Raw genomic sequence first — 25,666 nt, forward strand, 5'->3', positions numbered from 1 at the left:
TTACTGCACTTTTATATTTTCCCCAGACCACTGGTGCTGGATGTTCTCCGAGATGAGATTCTGAGGTAGATTGATATCGGGTCAGACTTGGTGTAGCAGTTTCTGTTTTCTTATGTCAATTAACTTTTAGTAAATAACCAGTCTGACTACTTCTGCCTTTTATCAGATCTTAAGAGTTTCTTGCTCGGTACAATGTAAGTCTGGAAAGGAAATCAGATGGTTAAAGCTAGAGATGGCCATTGCCTGTTAAAATGATTATTGGTCTTGCACAGTACTCAGCTGGGCTAAGGTAGGTGCTGGATTTTTTATGTTGGTAATAGAGTTGACACTTTATAGCAGAGGTATTTCCAGCTCCCACTTTTTAGCCAGAAATGGACAATATATTAAAATTTTTACAGGTTCCTAACCTTGTATCTTTTTTAATTCTTTGTTCTTCCTTTCCTTCTTGTCATTAATTAACTCGCTTCTGTTTGAACTGTGCTTCTCCATTTGGGTATCCTGCCCTTTACAATCTTTTCAACATCTCTGCTGAGCAAGCTAGGTTAGTTCAACTCATTTTAGCCACTGATATTTTCACTGTGTTCTTCTTGAAATATTATACTGATAAAATTCTAAGAATAGCCATACTGGGACAGACTAAAGGGCAAGCACACACACTGCTTCTGCATAATACTCTCCCAGCTTCCAACTATTGTCAGCTCAGTTTCTACATAGCTATTTATTTATATGTAGTACATTGCTCTTCCTTAAACTTATGCAATCTCCTCCTGAATCCATTTCAATTTTACTGTCTCCAACAAGGACCAAGGAGTTCACCCACCCATGAGGGGCTACCATCTTTATTTTGTTCTGACCTGGCTTCTCCTAATTACTGTAAATCCTCCCAAAATTGTGGTATTGGAAGTGAGAGTAAACAAAACTGATGCTCTTCCACTCAATCCAGGCTGCCAATGATTGCAAAAACCTTTAATTCTCCCTACCCCTCGCCATCTCTTTTGTAAAGACTTCTGGCTTACTCAGATGTTCCTTATATTGAAAGCATTTCATACCTTTCATCACCTTTGTTATTGTTCTCTTACCCTTTCCCAGTTCTGCATTCTTTCTGAGATGTCCCACTTTTGGTCTAAGCCAAAATATACAAAAGGTTGCACTTGCTCCATTTCACAGTGGTGTCCATGGGGTCATATGGTAAAATGAAAGTGGAAGGAGAAAGAGTACTGGCATAGATGAACAAGCTGGTGTATCCATACACTTTAATGATCCTTATGGCTCTGACAGCAATTGGATTTGGCATACTGAAAGCTAATTGGTGAACCTGCTGGATAATCACAACTGCACGACTATGACAAGAGCTCATCCTGCTTTCCTCTTCACCAACTGGTCACTCAGGGCCTTGTTCACACATTTTCAACATGTGTTAGACGTTTCCCTCTATGCTGAATACACTATTTTTTTAAATGTTACTGATTCATGAAAGAACTGTACAACTCAAAGCAAATGAGTTATAAAGTATATGTGGTTTATTTTGGTGCCAGGTGCATGCAGGATAGCTCCGAAAGGCATGCACACCCTAACGCGGCAACTTGCTTTGCTTATATGCAGTAAAGAGTTACATATGCATGAAGTTTCCCAATACGCCTATACATATTCATAACCTATCCCCGCTTTGTATTCAAATTAGCTCCAAGAAGTCATTTCCATAAACTCATCCCGTCTGTGCTTGTGCAGTGCCTTCTGGGCACTGGTTGTCAGGGGGTCGTGGGGATGAAGGCTGATAACTCTTCTTCATCACCACTAGTTGAACCCCTGCCTTTGTACAGACTCAGTTGCTCCTTGGCTCTTGTCCAAACCACAAGGTCGGTCTCAGCTGGTTTTTGAGACAGGTTCCCCATTTTTGTCAGGAAACATCTTCTGTGGGGCCCTGAGATTCCTTGTTTTGGTTAATTTGCACAGTAGTAAGCAAAGACAATCAGCAACATTTATTCTTAATGCAATTAAGCAAGCCCCCATTCTTCCATTCCTGGTTTTAATGATAACAATTATTTTATTTAGAAATCATTAATGTGATTAAGCAAGCTCCTATTCTTCTATCTCTGGCTTCATTACAATCTGTTTAGGCATCTTTCTGCTTTTATCATGAAACACCAGTCCGCTAACAAGCACTGTGAGACTTCGTGGGTAAGAATGAGAGATTTGGTTACGAAGATGTTTTAATAAGAAAATACTCCTTTTGTATGCTCATTTCCATGTTTGAGAGTTTCATGACATGAAGACGGGAAAAAGACTAATTTATATAGAATAGGTGTAGAAACTCTAACATCAGCCAGGATTTAAAACTGAGATGAGAGGTTAGGAGGAAATTCTGCACTCAGAGGGTGGTGAGGCACTGGTAGATGCTGCCCAAAGAGGTTGTGGCTGCCCCATCCCTGGAGGTGCTCAAGGCCGGGCTGGACGGGGTTTTGGGCAGCCAAAAAGCCTTTGGGGGGGTGGGAGGTGTCCCTGCCCATGGCAGGGGCTGGGACTGGGTGTTCTTTGAGGTCCCTTCCAGCCCGAGCGCAGGCCGCGGCCCCGAGCCAGGCACTACAACTCCCATGCTGCCGAGCGGCGGCGGGGCGCTGCGCGCACAGCCCGCTGGGGGCGGCACCGTGCGCGGGGGCCGTCGCCAATGGCGGCCGGCGGAGGAGGGCGGGGGGGCGGCTGACGGGAGCCGCTGCCGCCGCCGCCGGTCGCGCCCATTCATCGCCTCGGCCTCGGCCTCGGCCTCCTCGGCCTGCTGCGGGGCTCCGCGGCGCCATGGAGGCGCTGATCCCCGTCATCAACAAGCTGCAGGACGTCTTCAACACGGTGGGGGCCGACATCATCCAGCTGCCGCAGATCGTGGTGGTGGGCACGCAGGTGAGGCGGGGCCGGGCCGGGCCGGGCCGGGCAAAGTCGAGGCGGGCGTCCCCGCAGCCGCCGCCGCCACCGCCGCCAAGGGCACGGCCGGGGACAGCGGGGCCGCCTCTCGGGAGGCCTCCGGGCCCGGCCCCAAGGGGCTGGCGGTGCCCCCGGCCGGACACCGGGCGCCAAACGCCGCCGGTGGGGCTGCGACAGCCGCGAGGGGGCCGGGAAGGAGGCGTTAAACTCCGCTAAAACCCCAAAGTTAGTGGGGCTGCGTGTTCCTGAGGGGTTGGCAGCCGTGGCTGGATGTCCCCGCTCCAGGGTTTCCCCTGGGACAAGCCCGGCGGGTACAGCACGGGCACGGCGCTGGGGCCTGCGGGAGGCGTGCTGGGAGCCAGCCCGTGAGGCTGGCTGGAAGGCACTCGGCTCCAGCACGGCTTTGCCAGCAAAAAGCAAAATGCATTTGGTGACTTCACGCCCGTTGGTTCACAAAACACACCAACAGCACTTGCGCAGGGGCAGAGACTTTGCGCTGCTGTCTTATATTAGGGGCTTGCTGCTTTTGTAGCTTGCAGGAGGCCCTCGCTTCATGAAAACTTACCATCTCTTTTACATTCGCAATCACACGAGTAGGAGTTTTCTATCTGTTTTGTTAGTTTATTTCTGTAACAGAAAGGCGCAAAACAGAGATGCAGTATCTCTATATGTGAAGTTAATAGAAGTATTAGTTTCTCTTTCCGAAATATCTCGAAGTGGCATTTTATTTTTGCATTACCATCTTTTGTAAAAACTTTATCCTAGTTAACATTTCGAAAAAGCACATACAGTACATAATAAACATTAAGACTATGCTGACATGCATTTGATTTGAATAGTCTCCCCCAAGAGTTTACCCATCAGCATTAATACCCCTTTGGCGCTATATGCTCATACAAACCCTTGAATAAGGTAAACTGACACGACATCTTTTTACAGACCAAAGCAAAGGCCTTTATAGACTTGTGGTTTTACCTTGCTGGGCAGCTGAACTACACCACAACCGCTCTCTCACTCCCCCTCCTCTGAAGAGATGCAGAGCACAGCGCTGTATGGGCTGCTGCAGGGAAAGTTAACTCCATCCCAGCCAGGCCCTGTACACGACTTCAGGAACATATATCTTTGGGAAATTGTACCTTGTTTTTGTTTGTTTTAGCCAGGGTTCAGGTGCAGTGGTCAGGCACTGGAACGGCCTGCCCGGGGAGGTGGTGGAGTCACTGTCCCTGGTGGTGTTCAAGAAGCACCTGGACGAGGTGCTGTGAGATGTGATTTAATAGCTTAGTGGGTAGTATTGGTGATGGGAGGATGGTTGGACTAGATGATCCTGTAGGTCCTTTCCAACCTACAGTACAGAACCTGTTTCTATGATTTTCTGTGACTCTGTGTTCTTGAAAGATACAGTTGTCTTTATGGGTGTAGTAATTCTGCGGATATTTTGTGCAATTATTTTATATTTAAAATAAAATATTACTGTTTTATTAATTTTGAATTTAGTTTATTGTAGAGCAGGTTTCTGGAGATGTCTCAAATATGACCTTAGAGCTGACAGTTTTGCTTCTGGCAGTTTGCTTCTATATATTTTTTATTTTATTTTTTTAAATGTGCCATTTACACTCTTGTTTCTGGAGTTATTTTTGGTTGTGCTATGCAACTGCAAGTTTTTTTCCCCACAGATGATTTCTTTATAGCCTACTGGCATATGCAGTCCTGACTTTTTTCTACTTTGTCTAGCATTCACAGACAGCTTTAAATTTTGCACCTCCATTTTTCTTTGTGGAAAACAAATGCTATCACTTAAGATTTCTGTAGCTCTCTCGTTTTTCTTTTCTTGCATGACCTTCTGTGTATTCAGTGGGGAAAATGAAAATGTGGGGTCTTAATAACTTTGGTTGTTCATTTCTCTTACCTATATTCTGTGACTCTTTTCTACCCTTTTATTATGTTTAGTGCTATGTCTTCATTTCTCATTTATTTCAGCTTCTGTGCCCCAAATTAATTCTTTCTTTTCTGGCATTTGTAGAGTTAGAAACTGCTTATAATCCTTAATTTCTTTGAATGTTTTGTTTGTTATTAAAGTGTCCTAGTTTTTCCTTTTTCCAACCAGATTTTGGTGGTAATTACAAACTATTTCTCAGTTAGACATGTAGGTGGCCTCTCGCCCTTCTTCTGGCGGTGTTCCTGTGACCCAGTTATCTGAGAATTCCTTCGCGTTCTCCACCGAAATACTGCACGAGTCATTTCTGTACCCCAGTACGGAGACTGTTAAAAAAATTGAAGACTGCTGCTGATAGAACTGGCAGGACACCCTCCCACTGCCAACTTTGTATGGCTATTTTAGTGCTTTTTGCCATGCCCAGATAGGGAAGTGCTGCTTTTTTTTTCCCCTCATTCAGTGTTTCAGTTGCCTTTTCACCAACTGCGTTGTTGAAATGCAAAGCAGTGTCCAGGCTGGAATACTACTTAAACAATATTTGTGCAGTAGTACCCAGCCTTCTGATGTGTTTCATAAAAATGCTTTGCTTTGTGGTCCATACCTGTAAAGGATAACAAGGTTGTATCAAAGTGCTTCAACCAAACACATTAACGCCCTAATAAAAGAAGGGAAGAAAAGTTTAGTTATGACCTCTTGTATGTTAAGGGCATGTAGATGTTATTACAGAAATGAAGTACCTACAGTACAGAAGTGGGCATCACTTTTAGAATAAAATAAGTAATAAAAGACACAACAATAAACTCCGTGCCTAGAGATGTGTAGAAGTGGATTTCCTCCTCCCCCTCCCCCCCTTTTTTTTTCCAAGTCATTAATTCTTGGAGTCTGTTTTGTGTTTTTAGAAGTCATTGACCTAGATCTGTAGAAACTTGAGTGTTAGGAGATCTCCTTTGCTACAAAACTAATACTGCCATTGTTAAAAAGGAAGAATTGCACTTTGTAGTGTTTGTTTTAATAGAGCCTTCATAGTGAAATTGATTTAGCAACCAACCGAAATTCACGAAGGGATTTTTAAATACATGTAACCTTTCAAGTGTCCATGTATGTACTACTGTTGCTCAGTCTTCAGTTAATGCTATTTTGGGGCTTCAAACAGGGAAGAGTAGTTTACAGCATTTAACACAGTTTGTTTTGTTGGATGCTACCATCTGAAAGAGCTGTTAATTAGGCTCTGTGATCGGCTTGGAGATGAACGTTACATTTATTTCTTTTTTCGCAGATTGGAGTAAGTGTCGTGCTCGATATTTCAACACTAAAGCAACTCTTGTTACAGAGGAAGGCTTCTTGATCTAACAACCTGAGCATTTGAATATGTACAACTGCATATGCAGTTAGACCAAACAGGAGGATAATTTCCACATCAAGAAGCTGACAGCAATGGGAAGCTAATGTACGGTCCCGGGTAATGAGATGAGGAGAAGAATACACTGGATGCTTATCAAAGCATCTGGTTTTTAGCTCTGTGAGTTTAAAATTCAGATGCTCTACAGAGCTTCGTTGCTTTTTCCCTGGAGAAGTGGGCCTTTAAGCCTCTTGAGCTTTTCATCCACTGGTGAATCCTGGTTGTTGGTGGTGAAAAGCCGGTTTTAGGTGAAGGAGACTTCATCCTGTACCAAGCACCTCTCCTACGAAGAAAGGCTGAGAGAGTTGGGGCTGTTCAGCCTAAAGAAGAGAAGGCTCAAGGGTGCCCTCATTGCAACTTTTTGGTACTTAAAGAAGATGGAGAGCCACTCCTGGCTCAAACAGATAATGACAGGACAGGGTGGAGTGGTTTTAAATTGAGGGGAGATTTAGATGAAGATTAGGAAGAAATTCTTTACTGTGGGCGTGGTGAGGCCCTTGCACAGACTGCCCAGAGAAGCTGTGGATGCGCCATCCCTGGAGGTGCTCAAGGCCAGGCTGGGTGAGGCTTTGGGCAGCCTGGGCTGGTGAGAGGTGTCCCTGCCCATGGCAGAGGATGGGACTGGGTGGTCTTTAAGGTCCCTTCCAACCCAAACCATTGTATAATAGCTCCACGCAAAGCTCAGGCCAGGAATGGCCTCCTTTTTTTTTTTTTTTTTTTTTTTTTTCCTTTTTTTTTTTTCCTTTTTTTTTTTCCTTTTTTTCCAGTGGTCTTTCCTGGGATTTCGGGGCAAAGGTCTTTACTTCTGCCTTACCTTTGTGAACGGAGGTGTAACTAGAGCATAGCTCCAGTGCTGGCTGGGGAGAACTTGTTTTTCTCTCAGCTATTTTGCAAACTTCCTTTATTTATTTATTTTTTTTGTGCCTCCTTGCCTTTTTTGTTGTCTTGATATCTGACATGTACCCTGTCTAGTTCTGGGCATAACTGTTTCCCATTTTGCCATTCCTTCCTCCTGTCAAATACTGCCCTGACTGTTCTGGTGTGTGTTTCAAATGAGCAGCAAAGTGAAGCTGACGTTAATTAGCTGTTTACTTATGCCAGGAATAGTATAAACTTTGCTGCTAAAGCTAAACAGTGCAAACAGCAGTTGGTGTTGGGCTGTTTCTTTTCACTGGTGGGCCCTATGAGTCTCTGAGCAGCTCCTTTGTAGGTCTTGAAAGCTGCTTTGACTGGAGGGATGCTGACCTTTACACAGCGTCCACCTGCAGGCTTTATACATAAATAAAATCACGGGTTTAAAAACACTGTGATCTCATTCCTATCTTAATCCCTCCACTTTTTAAATGTGAAAGTGATATTAAGCATCATTTAAATGAAGGTATTGACTTGCAATTGCTTGCAAGCTTCCAGTTACTGTGGAAGAAAGGACGCAACTGGAGAAGGATCTGAACAAAGTGGTGTTTTTCCCCCAAGTTTTGTATGTTTGCTGCCAGGTTTCTCTTCAGCTTGTGCTTGGTAACTGCATTTCTTTGAGAACCCCTATTTTAATTAAAAAGGATGTAACTTGTATCTTGCCCACAGGGAATAGTGCAAGGAAAACATGTTTTCAGGAAAACAAAGGCCAGGAGTGATTAAAGAAACAAGCCCTGGCAAATGCCTTTCAGAATCTGGGCAGAAAAACCCTGTGTAGTTCTTGGAGAATATTTCTTTATATAGTAGCCAGTAGGTTCACTGGCTGCTTCTTATTTAAAGGTACAAATTGGCTTTGTTTTTTGTTTTGTTTATTGGGAAAAAAGATAATACTGTAAGTGATAATATGTAAATCCAGTCTGTACTGCTTATAAATGTGGATCTTTAAATATCGCAGTTCCCTGAAATAACATTCTCTCTAAATTTGGTGTTGGTTGTTTCCAATTAAATGAGGTATTTTTGTCTCAGGCGAAATATTGGAGGACATTGGGAATTGATGTATAGAGAAAAACGCAACTGCAAATCCTCTGTGGGTTTGTTGTTGTTTGACATGTATGTACAGCTAGATGTGGTGTAAATGCAGGGTTCCTGAACTATTTTGGCTGAGCTGTGTAAAGGAGACCTCAGTAAAAACGCATTAGCTTGTATTTCCCAATAATGGGATTGGAATTTGGCAAGCCACGTATATATCTGTCTCTGAGAGAATAGTTTAGCCAGCCAGACTTTGTCAATTAATTCTTGTGTGACAGAAATGGTGAGATTGCTGCCATTTTCTCTCAGACATCAAGGTAGATGCATTGCTCATCGTAAGAAAATTCTTCAGGAGCTGTTATATCTCATGGGGAAACAAAACCTCTTCCGCTTCCCTATTCCTTGCTGTTGTTCTCAAACATTGGTGATGAAGAAGTCATGGGGACTACTGACTGTGCTGCCTTAATTCTGCTTTTCTTGTGCCTTCCTGCAGTCAATCTGCATTGTGTTGCAGGAGTTCTTTGCAGTTTTTTTCCCCATTTGATTAGATAACGAAAAATGTATCATTTGGTCCTATCAGAAGGACTGGGTTTCCTCAGGGCGGGCTGGCTTATTCACTGAGCTGGGTGGGGGGTACAGTGAAGCCCAAATGACTTGGGGTGCCTTCAGGAACCATGTGTTTGGAGCACAAAGTGGTGGTCTGGGCACATAGTCGGGATGATGAGCAGACAGATGAGGACAGCGGTGTGGAGGAGACTGAGAACTGAGCGCTGAAGTAGAAGACTTGCGGGAGGTAGGAGAGAGGACAAGTTCCTTTATGCTGCCTCCTTATGTGAGGATGGTATTAGGAAAGCCAAGGTCCAGCTAGAGCTGAAACTGGCAAGGAGCATCAAGGGCGACAAGAGCAGCTTCTTGTTGTATCAGCAGTGATAGAAAAGAGGGAAGAAACAAGGGAAGCACGGGCAGGCTGCTGATGCTGATGAGAATGTGTCTTGGTGTTCTGTGTGTAGGGAGCAAGCCCTCTAAAGCTAGGACTGCTCATTATGTCACTGTGGGCTTAGAAATAGGATGAGAAAGCCAAGGAAGAGAGTGGGATAAATATGGCTGGCTCTTCATAGTGTTACTTGAAAATGTTCAATACAGAATCTTTTCTGTTTGGCCTGTCAGCAGCCCTGAGGTGTCTCTGAAAGGAACAACTCCCGCTGCGGAGGCGGCTGGACAAAGTCATGCCCTGCTATCTGCCTCGTCTGAATTCTTGACAAGCGTGGCTGGTCAGGCAGCACGATGCAAGGGGAATTTCCTCATGAGAATTAATGTCATGGATGGGAGAAAATGTGTGCTGGTACTTCAGAAGTGCACACAACTGAAGTAAAGCAGGGGCAAGTAAATATGAAATAGAATGGGGAGGCAGAAGTGGGACCATCAGGACCTGTAACAAGTAGGGACGCTGGCTTCCCGGGAGTGGATCACAGATCTGAGAGATCTCAGCTCTTCAATTTGTGAGCAAGTGCTCAGTCACTTCCCTGTTTTTGTCCTTCATCCTTGATCTAGATTAGCCTGAAGATGATGTTGACAAGAATGAAGATGTAACTGTTCAGGAGGCAGTTAGAATGCTGATAAAATTTACATCATACGTACTGTGTATTCAAATAAAACATTTCTGAAGTTCCTGTGTGCAGCCTCCCTTCTTAGGTTTGCACTTCTAGGAAAAAACGTAGTTCTGCTACCCAGTAACCTGGGTGAGACTGGTGGTTAACAGAGCAGAACGTTACGCGCTTGGCAGTGGAGGTTTGACACAATGGCTAAAAAAGCAACAGACAGCAAGGTGTTCCTGTATTTACCTTTATTTCTGGGTAATCTATATTAAGTTCTTCTAGTCATTATTAATTACAGATATTTCAAACTAGGATTGGGTCAGGGTATGGAAGAAAGCCTGACTGATGTGCCACAAAAGACTGAAATGTGTTACTCTTTTTTTGGACTTGGTATTTCAGTCCTTGCTTCATATAATGACAGTAGTTCCAGTGAGATGACAAAACAAGCATGATGCTGCTGTAAATTCATCCCTAAAAATTCTGTGGTACCCTTAGTCATAAGTTCTGGTCCCTGCCCACATCAGTTGTATGAAGGGTTGGCTGAACTGAATCTGTGTTCTGAGCAGACCCCATATCCCTCGCTTCCTCCCACTGGCAGAGAAAGATCAGCCTGGTGTTTACTGCTTTTCTTGCCAGATAATTCTTGATAATGGATGTATATAGGATCCAGATTAAGGAGTGCATCATTAGGTACTGTATCATGTTCCAAGAGCAGATTGGTTTAATAAGGAAGCATAACGCAATTAGAAACAAATTTCCTGATGTGTGGAGTATTGCAATGTCTCATCTGATGTATGACTGTACATTTGTCAGCTATTAAACCACTGCAGAGGATCCAGATAATTCGTTTTACGTCTGAAAGTACCTGGGCTGTGGGAGTGGTGTAGGACATCGTGTTCTTTTTCCATGTGTAGTTTGTCAGAGAATCACAGAATGGGTAGGGCTGGAAAAGACCTTAAAGACCACCCAGTCTCACCCCCCTGCCATGGGCAGAGACACCTCGCACCAGCCCAGGCTGCCCAAAACCCCATCCAGTCTGGCCTTGAGCACCTCCAGGGATGGGGCAGCCACAGCTTCTCTGGGCAACCTGTGCCAGGGCCTCACCATTCTCATAGGGAAGAATTCCTGATGTCTAACCTAAATCTCCCTTCTTTTAGTTTAAATCCATTCCCCTTTGCCCTATCACTGCACTCCCTGACCAACAGTCCCTCCCCAGCTTTCCTGCAGACCCCTGTAGGCATTGCAAGGCTGCTGTAAGACCTCCATGGAGACTTCCCTGGCTTCCTTGGCTGCAAATGTGCACTTCCAGTTCACGTCCAGTTTTTAATCCACCAGTATCTCTTAGGTCCTCTGCTGGGCTGCTCTCAATCCAGTCATTGCCCTGCCTGCGTTCATTTTTGGCATTGCCCTTACCCAGGTGTAGGACCTTGTACTTGGCCTTGCTGAGGTTTGTGAGGTTTGCAGGAGCCCAACTCTCCAGCCTCGCCAGGTCCCTGTGGATGGCATGTTGTGTCAGTCTGTCGTGTCAGCTGCACCACTCAAGCGTAATGTTGTCCACAAACCTGCAAAGGGTGTGCTAGATCCCACTGCCTGTCATTAATAAACCACTAAATAGTACAGGTCCCAGTACAGACCTCTGAGGTACCAATCTCAGCTTCCTGCTATTTTGGTAACCAAATGGTGAGCAGTAGTGTGCAGTGACTTACCCCATGGATTTTGGTTTTCTGTCTTGATGGGGTTTTTGGAAGAGTCTTGAGCTATTTATTCATTATGCTTCTCTACTCAGATTATGTTCAAAAGCAGCCACTTCATCCAGGTCTCACCTTCAGCCCTTTCTGCCCATGTGAAAGCAATGTTGCTCAAGAGATGTTCAAAATATTTTTCATAAAGGAAAGCATGCTTTTTTCAGTGCAGCTGATGAGCTTTTATTGCATTTCATCTTCTTGAGCAGGCATTCCACTTGTTTTAAACTGCAAAGGTTGTCAAAAAGTGACCTGTCTGTCACTCTGAAATTCATGTGTTTTCACTGTCTGTAACACTAGCTATACTTCTGAACTGTGCTACGACAAAACTCTGGCAGGGAGGCTTCCAGAACTGCTTTGTGCTTTGGCCACATGGTTCTTCAGCTGCGGTTTGGTAAGATTTTAGTGCACGGTGTCCTCAGGTGCTGCCAGATTGTACTGTATCCTTGATCTCTGCTGATCTATTTTTTTTGTTTTTTAGAAAAATCGCTTAAGATGCTACTAAATGTTTGATACTTAAAATCAGTCTTGAGTATTCTTAATTTCATGTTATGGTAGCTTATATGCTCATTTTTTGATTTATTTAAAGTCTTGTATCTGCTCTTTCAGAACTGGTAAGCTGAACTGTGGTAGTATAGTGGCAATACATGTTCTAGCTGTCAAAAGAGTGCATTCATTTTTTTTTTTTTTTCAGAGAATTGTTTGGAACTGTTTGTGTAGTAACAGCTCCTAACTGGCTGCAGTGATTGCCAGAACATGTTTTCTTGTGGCATGACTGTGTTGTCTTACACACTACAGAAAACTGGAAGAATTTACTATAGTCCTATTAAAAACAACAACAAATAACTCCAAAACCCCTCAAAGTCTTATAGGTTGGACTTTCAAAGTGTTATGTTAGATTTTTACTGGTTTAATTTATCCTTAAGAAATAGAAGTACATCCATCACCATGGCTTTTAAGTATCAAAAGCAGGTTTAAACAGCTACTGACTTATATCAGACGTGCCCTGTATTGCCCGTGTGATGTGATATCACTGTATTAGATGCACTGAGCCTGTCAGATACTTTCTGTAGGACACTGTATATCAGAGGACAGACTAGACAACTGTGGGAGTGGTGAAAACAAGCTAAAACCTTAACATTTAAAATGTTAAAGCATTTTTTTATTCAAGAAAATAATGTAGCTACATTCCAATTTTCAGAGCAGTGGAAAGAGTTCTGTGTTGGAAAGTCTTGTGGGGAGAGATCTGCTCCCACGAGGTACCGGCGTTGTCACCCGAAGACCCCTTATTCTGCAGCTGGTGCATGTTTCCCCAGAGGATGGTCGGAAGACAGCTGGAGATGAAAATGGTAAGTGAGATCTAAGAGTGTGTTGCCTAGTAGGAAAGAGACTTTTAATCTTTCTTGTGCATTTTACTGAAAAATACTGTACTGTTAAATGTTTACTTGGAAGAAACTTCCATTGTTACAGCTGTTGTGTTCATACAGCAAAAGTCATGAAGCCAAAAGCTTTTGGATATTCAAAATACCTAATATTTCAAGCTTTTCTGTTTGTTCTTAGCAAGTACTTTTGAGAAAAGCAGACCAAAATAAGTATCTCAGTTATGATCATGATTGTATAGAGCAATCATGTGTTTCCTGTGTGTGTGTTTATCCCCTTCCTCTTTTGGTGTTTAAATAAGACCTTTCCTTGAGAGGATGACTGTATATGACTTTGTCGAAAGAGGTGAAGAAATAAACTCTGGACAAAGCTGTGGAAGGAGAAATAAAAACAAGGAAACCTGCCATAGAAGCAAAAAGAATTTGATAGGCACATCCTGTAGCTTACAGATAGAATCTCTCAGTGCAGACAGTAAGCACATAAAGAACGATGCTTTAAGTATTGTGATGGTCTCTAGTTTGAAGCTTTTGTCTTCTGCAGTGTTTATTATCCTCCAGCAGATCATGAAATTCATCTCAGTTGTCCCCTGGGATTTTGAACGCATCCTGTACTAACTGCTGCTCTTGATCTTTTGAAAGACCACCAGGACCATATCCACCTTCTGAGCATCTTATATTTTTTGATTTAGACAGTGAAGGTACACAGACTTTTGATGGTGCGATAATCTCAGGGCTACAAATTTTAATTCTTATTGTGTTTAAATTGTTTGGAGTTTATTTCCAGAAATAGTAAGTGGAGGTAACAGAAGTTTTTTTGTAGTACGTCTATTCATGTAATATTTATACTCATTGGTTGCTGAAGAACAGTTCCTAATGTGCAGTTTAAAGGTTAATGCTCCAATTTTCAATATTGCCACAAGCAGAAAACAATTTTGGTTCATAACAATTAAGAGCTTTTAGCATGCAGGACACAATATGCAGTCCAGGATGTGCTGGATTGTGAAGAGATCATAGGAAATTCAGGATGGAAATGATCTTAGGAGTCCAGTCTCCTGCTCAGAATAGGGCCATCTTTGAGCTCAAGACCAGGTTGCTCAGGGCTTTATTTAGTTTGGTCTTGAAAACCTTCCAAGACCAGTAACCCATTCTTAACATTCTTAACTCTTGGCTACTTTTTAAGAACGACAGATCTGATTTCTTTAAAAGTGGTTTCACCCTACTCGCATTGTACGGTGTATGATTTTTGGTAATTTTCAGAATGCAACTTTACAGGTATAAAAGGTAATTTTGAAATCCAAGTATTTGGAGTCAAGGCAGAGACTTTCTGCTGTAGGTTGCATTTGAACTGTGGATATGAATTTTAAATTTGAATGGATTAATGGTATTACTGCATTAGGATGTTGGCCTAAATTAATATTTATAAGGCCCATTTAGACCTTTAAAGAAAAAAATCAATATGTAAGATGTACTTGTTATGGTTTCTTCCTGATGTTCTTTGGAGAGAAATGTAGGCTTGCTAAGAACAGACAGACTTTTATGACTCCTACCAGTTATATTTGAAATGCCTCTCTTCTCCCTCAGAATTCAGGCAAATCACAGTGGTTTTGTCACTGATACGGCTTAGCTTATGTACAGATTGTGGTTCATCTGAGAAGATGGGATCAAGTAGCTTGGAAAGAAAAAAGATGGCAACCTGTTATCCTGGCTCCACTGTCTGAGATTTTATAAGTCACTATGCTATTAGAGGCCACGCTTCTGTTTGTTTTGATTTGGATGCTGAAGTAGGGCTTAAATGTGTTTTGGATTTCCCAAAGGGAAGTCTTGCAGGAAAAGATGTTGTTGGTATGAAAGGTTTCTGCGTTACAAACTGAATCTTGGACATGAGAATGTCAGTCCTGGCATGTTGCTTCCTCAACGTCCTGGTAATGAACTGCGTGTGTGCACGGATACTTTTGTGCAACTGCCCTGTTGCTTTGTGATCCCTTGTGATTTTGTGACCTCGAGTTTAACTTCTGTCTGAGTGTTTGCATCCAGAAAGCTTCCCCGTTTTTAACACAAAGCACTTTGGATTGCTGTGGTATTTGTTTAAGCATGGACAATTGCGTTATCTTTATGGCTATGAAGGAAGAAATTGTCTTTCTCAAATAGCTTTATTTTGATATCTTCTGATGCATGTCATCTGCCAAAGAACATTAGTTCATCAATTTAGAGGGTAGTTTTTTATAACTTATTGTTTTCTGTTTGATTCTTTGGAGCACATTTAGAAAGATTGTTGAGAAAGAATTACAGCCAGATGTTTGAACTAACATCTGACATTTTTAACAAGAAACATTAAGGGTCTTCCTTGCTGTCCTTGAGCTCTCTGATGAGCTATGTGTGATACCTTTGCGCAGTGGTCACTGTAGTAGATGAAAGTCATTGGAAAAGACCAGAGAGATGAATTTTCCGTTACATATGAAGTACTGTGTTTTCATCACATATTTCAAACTGATGCATATATGCTACAGCGATGTGCATAGTTTGATGTGAAAGAAGCATACTCATATGCTTTTGCTATTTATTGTTAGCCTCTAGTGATTCAGCACAGGGTGTGTTTGATGTGGTGATATCACACCGTGTGCTCTCTTACTGCATTACAGGAGAAGCAGTGTACAAGAGAGACCTGGGGCTGAACTCATTCATTATTTAATTGGTCCTGTAGCTTCTGGCAGCTTATCCATGTGTTAAGAAATGGCAGTGAGGAGGGAGCATATGGATAGCCAACTAGGAAATGTGTGTATATGTTTGTATAGGTTCTTTTTTTAATCCAAGATAGGAAGCTGAACGCTGGTCAAATTCTGAACAGGTAGAATTGGGAATTGGTATGGAACACAGAATAATTAATACACATCTGTTCCTTGCAAATTCAACGCTGTTTTGTCAGCTTTTTGCTCTCTACTTCAAACATGAGTCTCCTGTCCCTAGCTCCCCAAAAGTGCAGACTGCTTCAGTGTACTTTCCTGTGTATAAATTATAAGTATTATTAAATAATCTTATAGAAAAATATATAATATATAATAATAATGAGAATTAATTGATATATATTTCTAAATATAATAATAAGAGCTCTCACCCGAGAGAGATTGTCCTCGAGGATGAAAGAAATGGTCCAACATGCAGAAGGAATTGGGAAAAGGTCACGTGTATTTTCACAAGTTGGATTTCTTTTCATTTAAAGAAAGACAGGAAAGGATGAGGTAATGGGGAAAAAATAGCATTCAAAGAGTAGACTGCGGGGTCTAAGAGCTGTGAAGGTAGGGGAAGTAGAAAGCTAGGAAAACAAGTAAGATTCTGCATGCTTTGCAGACTTAAAGTATTTGGGAAGTTCTTGTTGCCATGCTGCAAGAAAACTTCCATGGTGTTAGCCTTTTATGACTCTAGACACCTTCTTTGTGCTCCGATAGTGCCTGAAGAACATTTCTGCTGCTTAGGAAGTGAGAAGTGATACTGGAATAACTGAACTCTGTTAGCATTGTATAGTATCTGAACTTCTGAAGGAAACTTTGCAGTATAGGGGATGACAAGTAATAATTTGTCAGAGGGCAGTTCTGAGAAAAGTATCATCAGCGTGTCCAGTTTTCCAGTATACTAACTAAACATTTCAGGTCTTGCTCCAGAATATGAATGACCACAGATTGCTGTTTTATTTGGATGATTGTGTTTTTGAAAGGCAGGATGTTTGCTCTTAATAGCTGCTGTTTTAATCATTTATTTTCATCCTCTTGAAGACTTAATTTTGTAATGACTGTAATGCCATTTTTGCACACTTTATCTAGCACTAAAGCTTGTATGTAATCACGTGATTAATACACCTGAAAGTTTTACCTGGAAAGATTACAAATAATAATAAAAAAATAACTAGGGGGAAGACTGATTTACTAGTGAAGTTAGTGATATTAAAAAATGTTCAATGTGTCAGTCAGAAAGTACTGGGTTGTTGAATGTAGGTTAATTGAAATATTTTCTCCTTGCCTAGAGCATCCCTGCATTCTGTGTAATGATGCAAATCCTTCCTCCTTTCCTAAAAACTCCTTTGCATTAAAGTAGAGCTACTGTGATTTTTTTCCTCAAATGTTAAAAGGGGTGGGTGTCAGCATAGACTTGAGAAGAGTGGGGCAGGAGTTTCCTGCTGTATAAAATAAAACTTCTGAGAAAAATTAGACTTGTATTTGCACAAAGTGAGATTTTCTGTACATCTTGGAACATTGCATTTATTCCTTAAATCTTTTTTTCCCTATAAGTACTAAGACTGAGTTTAAGACTAAGCCTTTTATCATGGGTTCCATCTTCTCTTGTGTTATACATAGCAAGGAAAACTTGTAGCTTGTTAAAAAAAAAAAAAAAAAAAAAAAAGTTGGCCTTATTAGATCCATGGATGGTAACAAGGTAAGATGCAATGCCTCTTACTAAGCTGTATCATTTTTGTATGTTTTTTTTTAAAGTTAATAGATGATACTAAAGCAATTCTTTGTGCATAGAACTAAACCTAGCATCAGATTCCTATGCTGCCAAAAAAACAGTCTTTAAGACTAAGTTTGTTTTATTCTTGCCCTTCTGTAGTGTTTCACTGGCATCACAGAAAAATCGAGTTGTAAACTCATTAACACGTCAATAAAGAGTTTTCTTTATTTTTTGTAACAGAGTTTATGTAAACATGAGAAACTTAAAGTTGAGAATGGTGGTTGTTAAGATTGTCTCTTCTTAAATCTGTCTCAGAGGTGCTCTGATTTTCTTAATCTGCATAAATTTATTTTCATCATTAAGATATGGATGCAAAACTCGTTTCTTTGCTGTGCAGTAATGTTACCTTCAGCGATACTAAAAATGTGCTTGACTTTTTCTCATTCTTGCCATGAATAAAAGATGAGAAACGTTTTGCCAATGAAGTTTAGCCTTGCAGAAACTATGGGTGACATTTTCTTTGCTCAGAAAAAAGTATTGTAAGCTATTGGAATTAGATGAAGAACAATAGTAAACTAAAACTACACTTCGTCATCTAGAATATCAATTAATAAGCAGCATTTCTCAGCGTTCTGTTTAGATCTTATTGCCGTGCATACTGTAAATGTTACACATTCTCATCAGTAGTAGACTAGCATGCACATCTGTCTGCATGCATCTGTGATCTTTGTAATAGTCTGGTGATGAAGGTTAATAAAATGCTATGTTAAATATGATGAAAAATTTTAAACATCGTTCAATACTGTTTCTCTTTAACTGCAGACCCTGCTACATGGAAAAATCCAAGACACCTTACTAAAGGTTGCCTTTCTGCATTTGCTTTTTCTCCCTACACATAAAGTGCATGCTTATGTACACTAACCACATACATTTCATGCCACTTGTTGATTACACTTTTACTTTTCCACAATGGCTACTGTGTTGATTGATTATTTTGCCGAGTCTTGTGATTTAGTTGATTTTTAGCTTTCTGACCTTGTTGCATTAGAATGAGATGATTTTTGCTTTTCTGTGTCATTGCTGCTTCATAGAACTTTCTGCGCTTTTAATTCCCAAATCCCTTGAAAGATCTCTAGTGATAAGTATCTTGAAATTCAACTTAAGTGAAAAAAAAATGTTTTGAATGGTGACTTAATTTCAGGTAAGCTGTGTGTTTGCCAAGTGGCCAGATTTCTTGTAGAGCAGACTGCTGCACTGAGGAGCAGAGGGGAAGTGATGGCTAACTTAAAAATTTTGAAACAGAAGTTATTGGTGCTTTGAAACCCAGCTGTGAAAGTACAAGTGTCTTGCAGCATACCTCAAACTGCTGCCTGCGCTACAAAGCAGGAGTTGACAAAACCTTCTTTGCTGTTTGTGGGGCTGCTCCTGAGTATCCCCCAAGTAATTTCAGACATCGTGGTGACTGACAAGAATTAAGATGTTTGGTCCATGACAGATTTGGGAAGAGACATGTTCTCCTAAGACTTCATTGTTATGTAGAATACTTATGTATTTTCTGTTTGTGCCTTTTTCTTTTTGGTTCTACAGGTTTTTCTAACTTTTTTCTTTCAGCTGTAATTTGATCTCATTTGCATGGTAAAAGAAAAGATGCTGAAAGCTGATGTATTTTTTTCATTTTTTAAGCTATTGCTAATAATTATTTTGTTTTCTGTTGCAAGCTGATTTTTGAATAGATTAGACCTTTTCTGAAGAATGGTAGGACAGCTGATTAGCTCAGTTCCCAATTAAGAAGGTGGACATTGTGTAATGAGATAAATTACAAAGAATAATGAGATGCAGCGTTTAAATAAGCAGAATCATACATGTTTGTGTACTGAGCTATTTAACATCTAACAGCAGAAAACAGACTAATTCTTCTCTTGCTGCTTGAAAAAAAAATCACAGTCTAGTCTTCAATAAACAGGCTCTCAGAAAAATGTGATTGGAACATTGCTTCCTCTTCCTCATGTACCAATTCTTTGTTTTCAGAGATAGATGCTGAAGAATGGGGTAAATTTCTTCACACCAAAAACAAGGTATGTTTGCTCTGGTGGTGGAGCAGCAGTGTCATAAATATGCTGTCCTATATATACTTAATTCTGTGTCACTTTCCCTTGTCTTTCTCAGAAAGGAGATTATTCTACCTTCTATACTGTATGCAAGATTACTGAGGATTTTCTTTTTAAGAGTAACTTATAAAAATGTGTTACTTATCAGTGGCTCTGAACGTGGGTCATTGATTCACCTGAGTTATTTATCTTAATCCCTTTTGTGTTGTTCTGTTGACTTTCTTCTTTTTCTTGTGCGTGAGAGACATTAGAATGGAAACTGCAAAGGCAAGAAATTATACAGTCACAGGTCATTTTAATCCACTGAAGAACTGGCAATGTTAGAGAGAGATTAGAAAGCTATGAGAAGGAAAGAAGAGTATAAGATTTATCAAGGGAGAGGAGAAATAGGGCTTCTGTTTCTCCTCTCAGAGAGGAGAAGGGCTTCAAGTGAAAAATTAAGCATTAGCTCTCTTTGTTAACAGTGTATCTCTGTGTTGGCAGATATACTTTTTCAGTGTTTTATTATTTTAAACTGATTTCCTCATCTTCTAGTCAATGATGGAAATTAATGGAAACCTAAAGAGGAACACAGAGGGAACATGTGGAAGTGTAGCTCTGTTCTAACTTATTTTGAATTGGTGGAAGGAGGACAAACTAGACAAGAGTGGAAAAAATTAAAACAATATCCATGTTCTTCGTCCCCTCCCAGATGTGCAGGGGTTCAATCTCTGTGTTGTTACTAACCTCAAATGGTTGTAACTAAATCAGTGATAGAATTAAATGTTTGAAATTCTCTTTAGGTGGATGCTATTTTTTCTACCTTGTATGACACTGATGGCTAGTAGTAAGTGCTAATAACTGTCATCTGATGCTGCAACAGATTAAATGCCAAGATTACAAGTTCTCTTTTAGCACTGATGATTTCTGTTAGCATTAGCTTATGGGCTATTAGTCATTCTTACTTTTTTTTTTTTTTTTTTTTTTTTTTACCTTTGGCATACATAGTTACAGAAATTTTCATTGTCTCTTGCCGAAGGGAGCATTATTTCACAATTAGGTCAGAGTATGCTTTCTTTGATGTTTAAATAATCTTCTTTTATACTTCAGATTTATACAGATTTTGATGAAATTCGTCAGGAAATAGAAAATGAAACAGAGAGGATTTCAGGAAATAATAAGGTAAATGCTGAACTGTCCATCGTCTTGCTGCTGAAACCTTTCTTAAGCAGTTCTAGCAGCTAGAAGTGAAAAGCATTGAACTATTGTCGTGAAAAATCATAGTCATGTTGCTTGCTGTCTCAAGGTTTTTCACTGTATTCATGAGATGAATGAATAAAGCTAAAAGGAAGTGCAGAGAATTGCTGTCACTTTACTTCAAAGCTTCCATAATAATCTTGCAAAAAATAATAAACTTAATCATACGTGTATTTTTTCCACATACATGGCTTCTTGTATGATTATAAAATCAAGTATTTTATTCTCAAATATCTATTATAATTACTGAAATAGAAAGCCTTTTATGCATTATTTTGCGAGGATAAAAGCAGTTGGTTCATGAATGTAGCTGGCTTTTTTTCTCACCAAGTAGGTAGGTGTAAGATGTATGATGGAAGAAAGCTGTTGGGTTTTTGTTTTGTTTTGGTTGTTTGGTTAGCTGTTTTATATAAAACTTCAGCTGTTGGCTTTCTAAAGGGTCATTTACATAATCCAGTACAGTGATTAACGTTTCTTTATTATTTTATTTTTAGGGAATCAGTCCTGAACCTATTCATCTTAAAATTTTTTCATCCAATGTTGTAAATCTGACTCTTGTAGATTTACCAGGAATGACAAAGGTAACATATGAAATGCTTTTCTTCTGACTTGCTGTAAACACTGTTTTGAATCAAGGATCATATGCTTAGTCTTTGGCTTGGTTCTGTATTGTTAGATTAAACAGCTTTCAAGAACTAAAACATTCCTCCTTGGTTTAAGTATCTGGTGATATAAATTTGAGATGTCACCATGTTCTGGTGTAGGATTTGAGTTTCTGGTGCTGTCTACTGTTAGAAGAGCTGGATTTACTTAAGCTCTTCCTCTTTCTATATGGAATTGAGTGATCAGAAACATTGCACAAGCAGCATATTCCTTTGAAGAGAAGAGAGAACTCTTAAATTTCAGATCCGTTTCTGCAGATAGATGGGCAGTTGACAAGCTTAAAAATGTTTTTCCTATTGCTTCTGCAGAAGCTGCTATGCACGTTTTGCCTAAGAAATTGTATAAAGTGGGAATACATTAGAAGGAGAGTTCAGATCCTGTTTGTTCAGGTTTTATACTGAATAACTTTCTGTGTCAAGGTGATCACGATGACTTCTTTACCTGCCTCTGCAGACATATGCACCCCACTCTGCCTGTTCTGCAGGTGATTCTTGGATAGCGAGTCATCTTGACAACAGTATCAAAACAAATCATATGAGTTGATCCTCACTTTTATAAGAGTGTTTTTAGCTTTTATTCCTTTCAAGATTCTCCTTTTCTGTTTGCTTTGTGAAGGGGAAAAGAAGGGGCTGGAAACTGTGCTTACACTGTGCAGAGTATAAATCTTTAATGAGTGATCTAACAGAGGAATAAACGTACAATTTTGAGAAGTTCTACGTTGTTTTTTCTCTAGGTGCCTGTTGGTGATCAGCCTAAGGATATTGAACTTCAAATAAGAGAGCTAATCCTTCAATTCATCAGCAACCCAAATTCAATTATTCTGGCAGTTACAGCAGCTAACACAGACATGGCCACTTCAGAAGCACTTAAAATTGCACGGGAGGTGGATCCAGATGGTAAGCAGAAAAAAAAACCTAGATTCTGTAATACTTAAAAAAAAAAAAAAAAATCATTTAAATCCTAAAATAAAGCTAAAGTTTTTTTTAAAAAGTAACGAGGAAAGTAAAAGTTCCTGCATTTCCTAGAAAATATAATTATTATATTTGCTTAAAGATTTTCTGCTGCAGTCCCTGCAACTCAGAAAATGCTGTGATGAATTAATATCTTAAGAGCTTTCTGGCTTACAAACAGGCCACAGAAATATTTTAATAGTCATAAGAGCAACTTCTGTTTTCAGAAAAACACTTTTTTTTTTCATTACAGAATGTTGGAGGTTTTGAGATTTTTAGTAATTTAGTCTGTTAGGATGACTTCATGCTTTATTGTCCAATATTCTCTCTTTTATGAGAGAAAATGTCATCCTGCAGCTAATATTTAACTGTTTAGCCATTTGTTTAGTGACTTTTAGTAAGAGTAAAAATAACATATATTGTAAGTATCCATTTTAACGTTCTGCATTTGTATGACAGATTCTACAATCTAAAAAGAGGGTTATGATATTTTAGATTTACCTAATGACTTTGAAATAGATCTGCAGCTACTGGGTACCTGTTTCTTGTGTATGAGAGGTGCTGTTGGTACTATTTACTAATAAATGGCACTATGATTTGAAAGAAGATGAAAATGTATACTTTGAACATAGATATATTGAAATTAGGGTAAAACTTGATGTTGGTGTGCTTTACGCTCAGATTCTTCTTTCCTTAAAATTAGTATTTCTCACCTGATTTCAAACCCCAAGTCTGCTTGGGCCTGTCTGCGTAAGTGTTTAAGGGTTGCACAGCCACATAGCTTTGAGGGAGAATCTCTTCTCTTGGCTGCGTCTTCAGTCAGATTGTCCTCGTTCAATGCAGCTGACCCTTTCCTGTTAATTTATTCCTGTAAAAGTGATCAGCTGTGACTTTTGGATCACTTCCCAAAATTCTAATCTTAAAGGTCTGGAGTGGCAGCTTATGTTGCAAGAACTGTAAGCACAATGGTATGTAATGAGAATTTGGAGTGCTAAACTGGTTAGAATTTCAAACTTGCATTCATCTTAAAGTTTCAGGAGCCAAGTACCTTCTCATTTTCGGAGTTACTGCATTATTTATAGACTTGAAAAGCATGCTATGATTTAAAAGAAAAAGTTCTTGCCACTTTCATTTTCTGACCTAAGAGCCAAGGAAATACTAAGGCCCTAGACAAAACTTGTACATGTTAGCCTATCTGTTTAAACGTGCCATATTTACCTACGTAGTGAATTTGAGTCACTATTTCTTCCACAGTGGCTAATAATGAAGTTTAAACTTTCATTCAGAAAACATCACATATTTGACAAAAGTCTGTTTTGTTAGCAAAATAAATCCCATACTGCTTTTTCAGTCTCTTGGGATTCTGGCTATGTGTTTGCACAGTGCTTGAAGTGGTCCTGTTACTTCCTCTGGTAGCTTTTTCAGTAGTAGTGGTGTTTCAAAAATCGTTTGAAACATTGGCATTATATCTAGTTCTACACAGATCCTAGAAAATAGTTCAGTTTGCTCATACCTGCAGGTCCCCTGCCTGCCTTAGTCTTCTCTACAAGTACTTAGCACCTCTGACTTCATGTACTATGCAAAAATATTTGTTGCAATTAGTGAAAATTTTGAACCACATAGAACCTAAAACATTTTCTTTAACCACGTACATATGGGGAGCAATACCTGCCAAACCATGTTATATTTTATATACATACAGGGGCTCCAGATAGACTAGTACTACACATTCTTGTGCTGGTCTTTGCTGGTTTGTCCTATTATAATTCATGCTTCATTCCTGAGGAACTTTTTGAATGATGGGCCTTAGCTACCTTGATCAAGACAAAACATCCCTTTGAGTGAGTTTTCCTTTTGGTAGGTCGAAGAACTCTTGCTGTTATCACAAAGCTGGATCTCATGGATGCTGGCACTGATGCTATGGATGTGCTTATGGGAAGAGTGATTCCAGTAAAACTTGGCATCATTGGTGTGGTGAACAGGTCTGTCTGGGCACATTTATATCATTTTTTAAAGACTGTTAATATGAAGTAATGCTTTGGGTTTATTTAACCATGAGCATGGGTTTAAGAATAAAGTGACCTGATGCTGAAATAAGCAAGCAAGCAACAAGCTCGTTGATGACTTTTCAAAAATCTGTTCTTCTTCCAGTCAATTAACTGCTAATTTAGAAAGGAATAGGGACATTTCTTCTAAAAGAACTGTTGTGTCACTTCTTTCCAGTACTGATATTTAGCTTGAGGGATGTTCCTGATTAGCTGTTCACATTATTGCTGATATAGCACTAATAGATATTTCACACTAGTGCTAAGATCATGTTAAATGCATATGGCTGTTGTAGTTGTGCATGTTACCTTTTGCAGCAGCTAGGTCAAATCTCATGCAGTGTTGATAGTTTTGCTCAGTCTGCATATGTATGACAGCAATCTGTACCAATTTGATGTCTGTGCTCCAGCAAATAAAACCATTCTTTCTTTTATAAGGGAGAAGGGTTATGTGTACAAAGCAAAAACTGTCTGCTCAGATCTTCTGTCAGGAAAAAAATAAGTGTGAATTGCTTTTCCTTTTTTTATTCATTAACTACTGTGCAACTCTGCCTTTTAACTTCAGGAGTCAGTTGGATATTAACAATAAGAAGAGTGTAGCTGATTCTATCCGTGATGAGTATGGTTTTCTTCAAAAGAAGTATCCTTCCCTAGCCAATCGAAATGGAACTAAGTATCTTGCTAGAACACTGAACAGGTATTACATGTTACATCTAAAAAAATAAAATAAATGCATTATTTTAAATGCACATTAAGATATAGATTGGTGTGTTAGAAATATGTATAACCATTTATTTTTTATCTTTCCTTTTTCTTTTGGTGCTGTACAGTGAAACCGCTCTGTTTCCAAATTCAATTTCTGCATTTACTGTAATTTCCCTGAGCAAATGTTTTCCTTTGATGATAATTTTCTGTTTCTCTTTTGATAGAGATGATAAAGCTGAAATTATTCCTTCCTTCTCATTAAGGCCTGTTTTCTATTTTTAGACTACTAATGCATCATATCAGGGATTGCTTGCCAGAACTGAAAACCAGAATCAATGTTTTAGCTGCTCAATACCAGTCTCTGCTAAACAGCTATGGGGAACCTGTTGAGGACAAAAGTGCCACTTTATTGCAGCTTATTACCAAATTTGCCACAGAATATTGTAATACTATTGAAGGAACAGCAAAATACATAGAGACTTCTGAGCTGTAAGTACTAAATGTTTTTCTAAAATACTGACTGACCCAGCAGCTCTTGCTGGTTTATATTGGTAATAGTAGTACATCAGAGCATAACATAATAAAAAATGTTTGAATCCAATTAACTGTAAAAA

At 39.8% G+C, this 25,666-nt stretch overlaps 1 protein-coding gene across 8 annotated transcripts in view; it reads left to right on the forward strand.

The window, feature by feature from the left end:
- The first annotated feature begins 2,676 nt into the window (after positions 1 to 2,676).
- DNM1L (dynamin 1 like) overlaps positions 2,677 to 25,666 on the forward strand; it is a 36,291-nt gene continuing 13,301 nt past the window's right edge. For 4 of the 8 annotated variants that reach the window (XM_084507083.1, XM_084507087.1, XM_084507086.1 and 1 more), the window contains exons 1-9: positions 2,678 to 2,895; positions 12,728 to 12,875; positions 19,374 to 19,420; positions 20,543 to 20,614; positions 21,184 to 21,270; positions 22,086 to 22,248; positions 24,164 to 24,284; positions 24,913 to 25,044; positions 25,335 to 25,541. In XM_084507083.1, coding sequence (XP_084363209.1) covers positions 2,794 to 2,895; positions 12,728 to 12,875; positions 19,374 to 19,420; positions 20,543 to 20,614; positions 21,184 to 21,270; positions 22,086 to 22,248; positions 24,164 to 24,284; positions 24,913 to 25,044; positions 25,335 to 25,541 — 1,079 coding nt within the window. In that variant the 5' untranslated portion in view covers positions 2,678 to 2,793. Of the gene's footprint in view, positions 2,896 to 12,727; positions 12,876 to 18,167; positions 18,207 to 19,373; positions 19,421 to 20,542; positions 20,615 to 21,183; positions 21,271 to 22,085; positions 22,249 to 24,163; positions 24,285 to 24,912; positions 25,045 to 25,334; positions 25,542 to 25,666 lie in introns of all 8 variants that reach the window. The other 4 variants (XM_084507085.1, XM_084507084.1, XM_084507088.1 and 1 more) reach the window with 2 other exon arrangements.

Source organism: Aythya ferina (genome assembly GCF_964211825.1).
Source record: "Aythya ferina genome assembly, chromosome: 1".
NCBI lineage: Eukaryota > Metazoa > Chordata > Aves > Anseriformes > Anatidae > Aythya > Aythya ferina.